Genomic DNA, 13,491 nt, shown 5'->3' on the forward strand with positions numbered 1-13,491 from the left:
TGTACAAAAACAAAATTACAAAAAAACGTGCAAAAAAAAAAATGTTTTCCTGCGAAACCTTAAAGATTTTAACAATGAAAACGTGAGCTCCAGACAGGCAGAGCTTTACACCCCCCCCCCAAAAAAAAATTACAGTAAAATGTACATTTCTTTTAGGCGATGTGTCTGCAGTCTACAGGGCTCCCATCCCCCACCAGCAAGAAGTGGTTAATGGCTTCTCTTGGAATTGCCCCATTAGCCCCCCTCTCAGAGGTCAGGCTGTAGAAGGGCAGATGGAGCCAGCATTTAGTGTTTGTAGGCAACTGATTGCCCCTGGATGGTGTGGAGAGGAGGGGGGGGGGGTGAGGGCCAGCAGAGTCTCATGCAGAAGGTCCAAGTTCTCCATCCCTGACCCAAATGATATGGACACAGACTTCAGGTCATCTGTACAGGGAAATGCTGCCCGTCGGGGGTAGGACTTCATGTACCCCTAGTTCACAAGGAAGGGGCAGGAGGAGAGGTATTTAAGGGTCACTCCCTAGCAAGCAGGCTGCGAGGCAATGGCACAGCCCCAGAGGCAGCTACCCCCACACCGGGATATGGGGCAGATCGGCTCTTCCATCCATAGTCCACCATTGGAGCCCTCATAGCAGCCGGCAGCAGCTCATGCACTCCCCGCTGGGTCCGTGCCTCTTCTGCAGCGCCGCCCTGGTGGCCGTTTCAAAAACTTCCCTCACCCCATCTTTGGTCTTAGCCGAGCACTCCAGGTATTCGTAGGCGGAGATCCGGACGGCCATGGTCCGTCCATCCTCGGTCCTCACCGGCTCCTGCTTCATGCGGGCCAGCTCGTTGCGGATATGTTCGTCGTTCCTCAGGTCTTTCTTGTTGGCCACCAGGATGATAGGCACGTTGGGGCAGAAGTGTTTGACTTCGGGCACCCACTTCTCCGGGATGTTCTCCAGAGAGTCCGGGCTGTCCACGGAAAAGCACATGAGGATGACATCGGTGTCGGGGTAAGAGAGGGGCCGCAGTCGGTCATAGTCCTCCTGGCCCGCCGTGTCCCACAGAGCCAGCTCCACCTGCTTCCCGTCGACCTCGATGTCCGCAACGTAGTTCTCGAACACCGTGGGCACGTAGACCTCGGGGAACTCGTCCTTGCTGAAGACAATGAGCAGGCAGGTCTTCCCGCAGGCCCCGTCGCCGACCACCACCAGCTTCTTCCTGATCGCCGCCATCGCCACCTTGCTTGAGCTGCCGGAGGTCCCCCGGCGCTTTCTCAGCTTGCCTATGTTTCTAATGGTGGCTCCTCAGCAAACGTGACGGCGCTCACGGGATGGAGACACGCGGCGCCCCAGCAGAACGTCTGTAAGCACCGATCGTCTCTAAGTAACGCGAGAAGTGAGCGCGGCGCTGAAGGGGGGAGAAGTGTGCAGACTCCGTAACACCCTCTACTGCTCTCTGAGTCCCTTTAACTCCAAGGCGTGCGAGGGTCCGGCTATTTAAAGGCTCAGGCTGCGTTCTTAATATAGCCAGCCAATGAGACAGGAAGTGGTGACGTTATGCTCAGAGAGGCTATGCTGTGATTGGTAGATAGGGAAGAAGGGGCTCGGCCTAAAGCAGCTGACTGTGGCCCGGGGGGTTTCTTTACATGGGAACGCGAGGGGGGGGTGGGCTGCTGCCAGCGGGGGGTCACCGATTGCCGGGCCAGAGGAGTGCAGCTAATCACGGCAAAGGGGACCGCTGTACAGAAAACCCAAAGGTCACCTGGTAGCAGGGATTGATAAACCTTGCTCACCACATAGGGCATTCAAGGGTTAAAACTAGAGGGTTAGATGTAATTTGAAGTTTTACTTTACTGAGAGGGTGCTAGATAAGTGGAACAGCCTCCCATCAGAAGTGGTAGAGGCTAATACAGTGAGGGAATTAAAACATGCATGGATAAACAACGGGGTATTTCTCAAGCTCCTCTTGTTGGGGGCAATACCCCCTTACTCACTATCCCATTGTACAGCGCTATGGAATTTGATGGCCTTATATAAAACAATAAATAATAATAATTTATGGCATTCAAAGGGTTAAGTAACAAACCATTCTCTTCTTCAACAGACAAACCAAAATAATTTATTACAAGAAAATATATACAGAGAGAGAGAATTATCTGTCAGCCGGACCCAGTTAATAGATTTTATATGGCAATGAGAGGTGAGGCTAAAAGCATTCTACAGCGCTGCGGAGTATGATAGCGCTATAAAAATCTTTAATAAAAACACATTGTACAGCACTGCGGAATATGATGGCGCTATATAAATTAATAATAACACACATTGTACAGCGCTGCGGAATATGATGGTGCTACATAAATAATAATAATAACACACATTGTACAGCGCTGCGGTATATGATGGTGCTATATAAATCTATAATAATGCATTGTACAGCGCTGCGGAATATGATGGCGCTATATGAATTTACTGATAATTAAATGAATGATAATAATAAAAAAAAATATTCTGCTCGGAATACAGGTAGGCGGTCCCGTTGACCTAAGTGGGCGGTCCCACTGAATGGAGGGGAAGTGGGCGGGGAGTGGGGCGTGACGTAACTGGTTACCCGCAGAAGCAGTGCTTCACCCGGAGACCCCAGAGGGTTCTCAGGCCTGGCTTGGAGTAGCCAGCAACATACTTACGGCTGGGGCTGGCCTACGCCTCCTCTACCATCCTTACCGCTCAGTGCCAGGACATGACATCATGTTTCCTTATAAGGAAATTAACGTTGGTGCCAGCATGGCGCAGTCCTCCACAGTGTTATCCTGATCAAAGCGATTGGCTCCCCGTTATGCAGCGGACCTGCATCTGCCACCCTAGGGCCCAGGCCTGAATCTGCCATTGGCTGTAGCTAGTGCCCCAGTCCTCTGCCCGTAGTCTCTTGCCCCAGCCCTCTCCCCCTGGGCTGCCGCCTTTTCCTCTGTACTCTTTCTTTTCCTGTTTGCTTCTCCAGCTGCAGTGAATCATCCCAGACAGATCAGTTTGTTTTGTTCTTGGCCGCCAGCTCGGGACTGTTCTGCGTGTGTCCGGGCCAAAACATTCCTGCTCTTTTTTTTTTTTTGGACAAACCCTTAGAAAACAACCAGTGAAGTTCCTGCGATACCCCGCAGAGCCTCACTCCTGCCCCCCTAATCCGGGTAAACGGGGTCAGGCATGGAGGGCGTTTACTGGGGTGTCTTAAGTTGGATTGGGGTGATCAGACTGTTCTTTGGTGTCTTGGGAGACTTACATACCGCCCTGTGCTGCTCCTCAGCGTAATAAACCTCCGTATATCTACCAACAGAACTTTGGAATAAAGGCTTCCGAAAATGTCCTGCAAATTAAAGGTTTCTCCGCCCCTGGTTATTGAGTGAAATCACGTCAGGTCGTTTGCATTTTTGTTTTGTTTTTTAGTTAACCCTTTCTATTTGTGCTGACAAGCACCCTGTCCAAGGCTGGCCCTTGGCAGAAACTGGCATTATAGTTACAAAATTACATTATGATGGAGCTTTCCCACACCTGGAAACCTTCTGGCTCCGGCTACTCTGAGGCCCCCTTACAGGTTACATTTAGGAGGTCCTGCTGATGTCGGTTGGTGGTCCCACTGATTTTGCAGGACACGCCATTGTTGGCGGGGAAGTAGGCGGGGAGTGCCCCCCAATGTAGCTCCCACCACCTGAAGTCTCCTTGCGAAACCCGGAGAGTTCCCAGGTATGAGCCCTCCCTGTAGCACTAATGCGACTCATCAATGGGGCTTATTGGGTATTTCAGAAAATATTTGTATATAAAATTTTTAAACAATGGTTATCCACATTATTTAATTATTTTGCATGAATTAAAAAATACAAATTATCTTGCACCTGGCCCAGCAAATCCTAGAACAAAAAGACACTAGGGGGCGCTCGTGTATACCGGTTGTAAAGAATGAGAGAATAAAAAAGAAAAAATATAATTGTGTAATATCCAACACAGGTGATTTCGCTGTAAGTCTATATAATGCACTTACAGTGTTCACTTGTATTCAGGCTTCAATAGATCATCCTGTCTTCCGGATGTGTATGCAATAGATATATGTAAGAAAACAGAGAGACAGGTAGGGACCCCAATGGTGTATTATCATGCACTGTTTGTAGCGCGCAAATAGCTGTAATCCAAATATGTGTTTAGTGAGGCATGGTTGGAGTTATTATTAAGGTCTAACTCCAACCATGCCTCACTAAACACATATTTGGATTACAGCTTTTCTTCTTTACCTATCTGTTCACATGGTCACCATACAGAGTGTTTCTTTAAAACATAATTAACGTCACTGTGTACTACACTTTATTAGCCACCTTCTTTCTCCGTTCCCTTCTCCCCGCATAATGTCCGTTTCCGGATCACCAAATAAATAGTATGGGCGACATCTATAGGTACCCATCATGTACACTAGATGAGCACGGATCGGGATTTTCTTTGATCGGTAGATCCGATCGTTTGTATACGGAACCATTAATACATGTCTTTTGTACTTACCGATCGCTCCTGGATCCCACGAAACGTCAGAGGAGGAGAAGATAGATGGGAAGGCAGCGCGACGGACGTGATGATGACGAGGAACGCACTGACGTCGGACGCCGGCGAAAAAGATGGCGCCGCACACAATTTAAAAGGACCTCGCATCAATAGTGAAAACTACTCCTGATGAAGCCACGGAACTGGCGAAACGCGTTGAGGATTTTACAGAGCTCTACTTCTTTTTATTTAGACTTTTTATTTACTTTCATAGTATCCCTTGGTGGATGTATGTGAACACTTTTAGTATTTTGGCACGTTAGCCTTAAATAAATAGCTTTTATTACATACAAATAGTGGTTTTAGCCTGATTCCATTTTGGGACCCAGCCCCATACACACAGAACTTTGAAAAGTGCTACAAGAGGAGCAGAGGAAAAGGCACCTGACGTGTAAGGGTTAATAAACCCCTCCAAAAGTGTAAGTGCATTTATGTATTTGCGCGCTACAAACAGTGCATGATAGTACACCATTGGGGTCCCTACCTGTCTCTCTGTTTTCTTACATATATCTATTGCATACACATCCGGAAGACAGGATGATCTATTGAAGCCTGAATACAAGTGAACACTGTAAGTGCATTATATAGACTTACAGCGAAATCACCTGTGTTGGATATTACACAATTATATTTTTTCTTTTTTATTCTCTCATTCTTTACAACCGGTATACACGAGCGCCCCCTAGTGTCTTTTTGTTCTTGTTTCTAAACACCTGGAGAGTGTTTTTGTACGGGCTGCAGCCGAGTATCCGGGAAATTCAAACAACATAAAGGGAAGTATTCTTTATTGTTTTTTTCTCTATATACCCATTCCACACTGGTTTTCATCACTTCTTTTTCCAGCAAATCCTAGAGCCGGCTCCCTGCCCCGGCCACCCGTTCCCAGACCTGACCTAGTATTGGGCTGACGGAAACGAACAAAGGATCCGGCGGGTTACACTGCCACCTAGTGCTCATTGGCGGTATTTAGAGGTCTTTTACACATATAATTGCTCACATTAAGCCATTCAAAAGTTTATTCCAGAGATCATGGAACAAACTAATATATACAGTAAAGAGTACAAAGTCTTCGCTATTTATTACAATAAAATCAATGGGAATTAAAAAAAAAAATACAATGCACTATGTATGTATATATATGTGTGTATATATATATATATACATATATATACCACCCTCACCCACCCAATGAAAGTACTGCCATTAATCATGGTTTTAGGTACATGAATAAGGTAAATAAGACATGTAACAGATATTGCTTCACAACACAGTGAATGCGTCTCACCAGGTAGCGATGAACTTAATAGGTGTTAATTTTCAGCAGCTAAATAATGCACATTAAACTATTATTATACTGTTGGCAGGTATGCTAAATGAAGACTAGCCAACTGGCCCACGAGCCTCACAAAAACAGAACAGTGCCATAAATTTGTAACTTTCCTGTAAAAACCATGACTGTTCGGAGGTATGCAATATGGCCATATATCGCTCACCCAGTGAAGGGGAAGGATACGCTGGGAAAAAAAGTACTTTACATTAACCTATCATTTTGCTATTATTATTATGATTATTGTCCTTTTGTTATATATTAAACAGCCTTTTATGTAATGAGATTAACCCTTGCAGGGCCAGAGAGCTGTGCGCCTGGGAGTTGCTATGCCACAGTTTGATCAGCTCTCCCAATAATGCAGTGTAGTCAGGCGGTGTGCGCTGAAAGAGTTAAAATAACTATTTGACCGTCTTATCCAGCGACCAGTCATTAAAGAGTTTCCAGAAGAACACTGGGCTGTAAAGTGGGATTCCATTTCCGTCTTGGGAGTGGGAAAGGCCTTTGAAAGCCCACTCAGGGTACAGCGTGGGAGGTGGGCAGGGAGAGGACTCCATCGCAGGGGCCACAGTCATAGATGCCAACGGCCTTGGAGTCGTGAGAGAGCTCTTGGAAATAAAAGATAATCAGAAGAGACGTTGTAATATACAGCCTCGCTCTTTACACAACGGAAGCTCTTCTGGTGCCCTGAGAGGCCGTGGAGGCTGAAGGACGTTTCTCCCTCGACAATGGCCGTATTCACGATTCATTAGAGGGCTTCTCTGTGCGTAACGCCTACATCCTGTATAACGCTCTGCACAGACGGGTATTGTGTCTGCACCAGAATAGGGGGATTTATTAGAAAAGTGACATTTTCATTGCCTAGAGGACTTGATATACAAAAATTGTATGGATGTTTGTGTTTTGTGAGCTTATTCACTAACGTAAGAGTCCATTATGCTTTCAGAAGGATCAACAGCATACCCGCCAACAGTCCCAAATTTCGTCCCTGTCCTGTAAAATAGTGCTTATGCGCAGAGCGTTGCACTGTGTACAGGCAGCGTTGCATTTTAAATTTGCACGTCTAAGACACACACACAGCCTCAATGCTTGCAAATGAGTTCCAGACTACCCAGTATCTGTACTGGGCAACCTAGAGTTCAATGCTGCAGGGTCATGCAGAGTGTGTCGCCCGCCCCATTTAGACCCCACCCCCTTTGACCAGAGATCCAGGAAGTGACGCGCTCCTGTAAGAAGGGTTGGGATGGCCCACCGTAACGTATGGTTTTGGTACAGGCACCGAGGGTCCTTGGGAACCAAATCATCGGCGTTTCTCCTGTACATATAAAAGGGGTGGAAAATGTCAGCCGCACTGGGTGGAGCTTAAAGTTAAGGTCCAATAAGAGCTTACTATCTTAAATATGGAAGGTGCCATTACTTGAGAAGAGGGCTGCCGCTACACAGGAGGGAAAGGAGAATATATTTGCAAATATAAAGAAAAGAAATGCTAAGCAGTTATTATATTGGGGAGAGCCGTACCCCCCCAGCAATACAACTACTTGGAGTGTGCTGTTACACACGTGTGAACCGGTTCTGGCAAATGGTTTGGGACTAACCATTATATCTGAGCTTTTAGGGGGGAACCCCAGTGACCTGTGCAGCCTCAACCATTAAAGTAGTTTGCTAGCACAAAGTGGGCGGGGATTGGGGCGCGCCGCAACACCACCATCGCAACCAGGAGTTTCCCCCGGTGACCCGGAGAAGCGGCACTTCACCCGGAGTCTCCATGTGAAACCAGGAGAGCTCCCACCTATATATTGTGCACCGGCAAGCAAAATAAGTGGGTTCTACAAGCTGGGGAAATTGTGCAAATACATGGGGGGGGGGTCCTTAATATTAAGGCCGTCTCTACATTAAACTTTTTTTTTTATTGTTGCGACTCTGTGTCTGGCAACATCCTCTGTTCTGACATCGCAGACAAAGTGTTTGGTTAGTGTTACGGAGTCCTTATACTGTAACACGGACGTCAGCTTGTTATTTAACAGACCTCGGCAGCTGTTCCGTGATAAGAAACCGAATGTTTATGTCTAAGAAAAAAATCGCAATTCAGAATAAAGCGTCCAACTAGCAAAATGATCAATAAAGAGGAATAAAGACCAAAAAAGTCTTATTAATCTGAAAGGGGTGCTTTGTAATCGCAGATAATCTGAATAATATTGCTAATCCCCATCCTTCCGCGCGGCTTTACACTATAAACACAGTCACCGTGTTCTTTAATGATGTACGCAATGTTCTCGGTGTCTCTGCTAATGGTTTCGCACTCTCGGATGTGAGCCGTTTCAACACCAAGATCAGTTTGACACATTCACATAAATATTATTCCATTCTCTTCTGTCATTTTACAAAAGTGTTTATAATAAAATTCTCCAACGCCCTGCAAACAAAAAAATAAAAGCAGCTCTCTGCAGGGAGTAGTCCGACCAGATGGGGGATGCCCTGGTGATGAGGTATCCAGGGGCAGCATAACTTTTGAAGATAAACCCACCACAGTCCAGGTTTTGTGCCATTTCTGGCCATCCTAGACATAGTATGCCTAGGCTAGGATATGCCACGTGTGGACCAATAAGGAATTAGGAATTAAGAGATATCTTCCAGCGAGGGGCACAGATCCCTCTGCTTCTGCCCCAAGGCAAAAAGAGAATGGGGCGAGAGGAGACAAAAATAACAAAAGCTTCAAACACAGGGGCCCCACTGCGTACTTTGTTGAGCTCAGCAGTTTTTATCAGTTGGGGCAACTTCCAGTAGGAGCTGGAGGTGTAAAGTAATCGATCTGAACCATTTGGGGGACCATTTGTAGCGGACCACGGGGATGTATAGAATGATCCCGCTGAGAATGAAGAGGGTGACGTAGAGATACTCCAGCTGGGGGCTGCCGATGATCGGAGCCAGTACTAGGTACACGGCGGCAATCAACACAATGACCGGTATAATAATCGGAACCTGGAAAACAATAGCATTTATTATTATTTATAGTTTTGTATAGCGCCATCATATTCTGCAGCGCTGTACATCATGGCCTATGTGGTTCCATTCACAAATAGGGGAGTCGTTTCAGTATTACACAGATAACAAACACTATTTTTGTGATAATGTGTTTTTTTTTTTGGTTTATATCGGCATAATATATTGCTATATTAAGTACTAACAGAATACTACAAGTTGTTATTTTTTAGAGGCGTTCTGGTTTTTGTCGAAGCTGGAGGCGGCGAGGAGATGTGTAACGCGTGCTCTCTTGTTGTGTTGTCCTGGCTATCCAGTTCCTGTAATAAGTCCACCAATATTGTGTAATTTACCTTATAAGGCCTGGGAATGTCCGGCTTCTTAATCTTTATGTACAGGAGCCCAGAAATTGTTATCCCATAGAACAGCCAGGCTGTGAAACTGCATACAAGGCAATATATTGATATATATTAATATATTAAGATTCATTGCTTAATGACTAAACCACTTCTGTAGTTCTGTCCCAAAATGAATGATTTTTCTGTAACATTAATATCACCTCAATGATTATTTACATTTTTTATCGTACAGCATCTCAGCTACAACATGCAATATATATCTCACTTTATATTTACCCTTGTATTTGAGGGTAGCCTGCCCCGGCCAAAAGTAACAAAAGATGAAGATTACTTATAAAAAGGAATTCTGTTGCAAAATTTGAAAAGATTCCCCTTTCTCTAACACCGTACATACACTACACATACACTCTCACTCCTTTCTATCCTCAAACCGCTCTCCTTTCCCCTCTCCGCTCCCCACTTGCCACTCACTGACCCCAGCCTTCACTGCATTGAATGGACCACGTGAAGTCTGGTTCCTGAGGTCTAGAGGTTCAAACAGGTTTTTTTTTTCACTTGTAACGTCCAAGTCCCACCACGGCCCTAAATTACAAAGACCAGGCTGGGGAACCTCGCTCTTCTTTTATTTACCTGAAAAAGTTGACAATACTGCTGAAATCTGCTGGTATTATCATTATGAGTGAGATGAACGATGTGAATATCAGCGCTGGGGAAGGTGTGAGCCGTTTTACGTGGGCCATTGACAGAACATCTGGCTGCAAAACAGAGATGGAAGTAGGTGATGTATTTCTAGAAATGGAGCCAAGCCTCAGACATAATTCCATGCATGAACTATATATATATATATATATATATATATATATATAGTGCCATCAGATTCTGTAGTTCTATTACAACAGAGTAAGTAGAATACTTTAAAATCACAAACAATTAAAAACCGGTAAACATGTAAAAATGTAAACATTTGCTTACCAAGTGCCCCTCTCGTGCCGCGACATAGCACACTCTCCCGCCGCTAAAAAAAGTTCCATTTGCTGATCCAAACGTAGAGAGAGCAACCCCTAGAGAGATTATCCATGTCCAGAGCCCCAAGACCTTCACCCTACGAGAAACAGGCACAGGTAGAATAATAACTACTACTAATAATAATCGGTATATTGTCATCTAAAAACTATAGATAAACAGAAATAGGAAAAGGCGTTTGGTAATCCACTGGGTCATTGCTATTATAAATGAGTTTTGTAGGGTTTGAGATCTGTGAGTGTTTCTATACATTCTATTGCATTATATTATGTGTTCATCTATATATTAATTGAGACAGATTGTATGTAGGTGGAACTTTTATATAATAAAATAGCAACCCATGCACAATAGGGAGCAAAATGTAACAATGAGCAAGGAATTAAAAATATCTGCATGTCGCTATGTAGAATCTTTAAAACATTTTGAAAACATTGCACTTTTATTAATGTAGAGCAGGATTCATATTGACGTAAATGTACTTTATTTTGCTTGGTGTATGTGCGTGCGCAGGGCCAGACAAATGCACGGTGGGCTGCTGGCTGACATCGCTCCATAATAGCAAATAATGGAGAATATAAAAGAAAATTTAAAAAAAAAGGTAAAAAAATAGGAATAGATGGGGTGCGACGAAGGGTATGCTGGCTACAAAGTATATCTTGTAAATATTATGCAGTTTCCAGTCTTTCTGGTATCATAAATACAAAAATAAAGGACAGACCCCCAGCTGATGGCCACGGCATCTGATGAAAGAAGTTCACGGGGTGTCATGGCAGCAAAGTAACTGATGTTCACCAGGAGGTAGAGACAGGTGACTAGCGGTATGGCAATCATTACAGCCCGAGGGAGGTTGACCTGCACAGGTTTCAATAACAAGGTTACAAAATACTTTTAATATAGGGAAAAAAAACTGCATGTTTGCCAAATAGTGTAAGGAATTATATATATTATTCACAGAGTTTGTGGCTTTTGGCCTCATTCGGGATATAGGGCACCAGGACCACCCTAGGACTCCAGGAGATTACTGTCAACTGACTCCTGGATGCCCACCCTTGTGCTGATGCCCCTATCAGTCAGTTTGGTTGTCTATATGTTAAAGGAGTCATGGGATTTTTAATGATGATAACCATTAAACCCGAGGCATTTTGCCAACCAAGACAACATAATTATATTCCCCCCAACCAGAATCATTTTCATTGTTTCCTAACTGACTGGATGTGGCTTTCAAGGGGGTTTGTACAGCCCCTCGCCCAGCCTAAAAAAATCTGTTGAATTCCTTGTGTTTAATTGATGAGAGAAGTTCTCACTTTATGGGAACCCAGATTTCCTATGGGTTTTGAAAACGTGTTGGGTTTAAAGCCCAGTGGACCATAAATAGCCACAACTTATTGTAAATACCATTAATCAAGGCACTGGTCCTCCATAGAATTGGATTCACCAGATACCCAACCATAATTCTGTGCTCACCATCTATAGAGTAACAGATACATAAGTACGTCTATATGAGCCACTCAGGATAAGAGAGATGTTGTACTAAACCCTCACTTATGTACTGCGCACTCACTGACCTCAGGATTTTTCAGTTCCTCCGTCACATAATTAAGGTTGTTCCATCCATCGTATGACCAAAGTCCTTGATAGAAAGCAACTCCTACAGGTCCAAAACCAGACACTGTATTTTCAAAGGCATTCTGTAAGACTTGAGTGTTCCCTTTGATCAGAAGAACTATGCCACCCACAATGATAAGCAACAGCACTAACAGCTTGGCCGCTGTGAAAAAGTTCATAATCGAGGTGGCCAATCTCACGTTGAGGCAATTAATAATTCCTAGAACGAGGATGCAGATAGCCGCGGTGCACTTTACCGCCACTTGGGGTGATGGGCAGTCTTGGTAGAAAGCTGCCACCACGTATTCTCCAAAACTGAGAGAAACTGCCGCGATGCCAGCCGGCCTCACCACTATGACGGAGGTAAAGGCCAAGAGAAAAGCGGGCAGCGAACCAACGTTTCTTAAAATATAAATGTACTCTCCTCCCGACTCCTTAATGACGGTTCCAAGTTCAGCATAGGACAAAGCCCCCAGCATGGCCAGCACGCCGCAGGCAGCCCATATCACCAGACTGGCTCCAGGACTTCCCATATAGTACAAAACCCATTGAGGAGACATGAAGATTCCAGAACCTATCATCGTGCCAGCGATCAGGGAGACCGCACTGATTAACCCAAGCTCACGTTTCAGGTGTAGGTTTTCATTGGCGGAGGAATCTTGTTCTTCGCTGGGAAGGGAATCTCCTCCATTTTCTATTTTCTTCATCTTGGAAATGCTGTTTTCTCGCCTGAACCTTTTTAAAAAATGAAGAGACCTCTAATTGATAATTGACAACTATAAAGGAACAATTACCATTGAAGTTAATTATTACATTGACTTTGACAATGAACCTGTAAGATGTTCTAGACTTATCTGATTGTAGTTAATGATCTGTAAGGAAAATCTTCTGAACTAATAAAGACGTGTCATCCGCATCTTGATTAAAGGGAAGAGACAGGCCCATATTTACTAGAATGCAGACCCTACGCTTGTCTGCGTTCTGAAACACGGTCAACAATCAACTGTAACCAGCAGTAGACAGAGCTGACCTCATCATCCATGCTCATCACTCCCCTTAGAATAAGGTGATCCAGAAAAGTCCCTGAACTGTATAGTTGTGGATCTGACGCTGAGGAGATGCACAGAGTGGTGAAGGCGCTCCCCCTGAAGGTAGCCCCCTGAGGCTGAGGACACATGGGGGGAGGTTTGAGTTTGGGAGGGTGGTCATGATGGATTCATGGAGTGACTCCTTGCCTGCCCGTCCCATCTCCTCTTATGTCTAAGTCACCCTGTGCTCATTGGTAACCAGACTCCCATGGACTAGCCGGCTATGGGGGCTCTACATGGCCAGACACGTTTCATGCGCCTGACCGGGACCTAGCTGCAAATCCATGGAACTGTGCGAAGGCTAGGAACCATGGCAATGACCGCCGACATTTGCAACTACCTGACCTCCATTGTCCCACCACGTCCCTCTTCTGGGGTTATACTGTGCCACTGGTGGGCCACAAACGGACGTGGTTACAGAGAGGGAGCACATTTAGGAAACCTGGTTTTATTACCCATCTTTAGGACCGTGACGACAGATCACATTGCTTTTTGGAAGATAACATCCTTGGATCCTGAGCTCTCCATTGGTACCCCGGGATTGACGTCGCTCC

General features: G+C 45.0%; 2 protein-coding genes across 2 annotated transcripts; both read right to left on the minus strand.

The window, feature by feature from the left end:
• Positions 1–623: 623 nt before the first annotated feature.
• LOC149288325 (rho-related GTP-binding protein RhoB-like) lies at positions 624–1,214 on the minus strand. The gene has a single exon (XM_089491822.1). The coding sequence runs from the start codon at positions 1,212–1,214 to the stop codon at positions 624–626; it is 591 nt and encodes a 196-aa protein (XP_089347948.1).
• A 7,417-nt stretch (positions 1,215–8,631) lies between these two features.
• On the minus strand, positions 8,632–12,556 carry LOC149288326 (b(0,+)-type amino acid transporter 1-like). The gene is made up of 6 exons (XM_089491872.1): positions 11,810–12,556; positions 10,963–11,096; positions 10,194–10,323; positions 9,852–9,976; positions 9,216–9,303; positions 8,632–8,862 (listed from the first exon to the last, which is right to left on the minus strand). Exons 1-6 carry the CDS (start codon positions 12,554–12,556, stop codon positions 8,632–8,634), a joined length of 1,455 nt encoding a protein of 484 aa, XP_089347998.1.
• Between the last annotated feature and the right edge of the window lie 935 nt (positions 12,557–13,491).

The sequence above is a fragment of the Sceloporus occidentalis genome, unplaced genomic scaffold, assembly GCF_023333645.1.
Source record: "Sceloporus occidentalis isolate IW3139 unplaced genomic scaffold, rSceOcc1.0.p SCAF_52, whole genome shotgun sequence".
NCBI classification, from domain to species: domain Eukaryota; kingdom Metazoa; phylum Chordata; class Lepidosauria; order Squamata; family Phrynosomatidae; genus Sceloporus; species Sceloporus occidentalis.

Coding starts and splice junctions, on each gene's coding strand:
- LOC149288325 (XM_089491822.1), bottom strand. CDS start 1,214: ATGGCGGCGATCAGGAAGAAGCTGGTGGTGGTCGGCGACGGGGCCTGC.
- LOC149288326 (XM_089491872.1), bottom strand. CDS start 12,556: ATGAAGAAAATAGAAAATGGAGGAGATTCCCTTCCCAGCGAAGAACAA. Junction 10,324..10,962: donor GCCGTGGCCATCAGCTGGGG/GTCTGTCCTTTA, acceptor TGTTTCTCGTAG/GGTGAAGGTCTTGGGGCTCT. Junction 9,304..9,851: donor AGTATTGTCAACTTTTTCAG/GTAAATAAAAGA, acceptor CCTTGTATGCAG/TTTCACAGCCTGGCTGTTCT.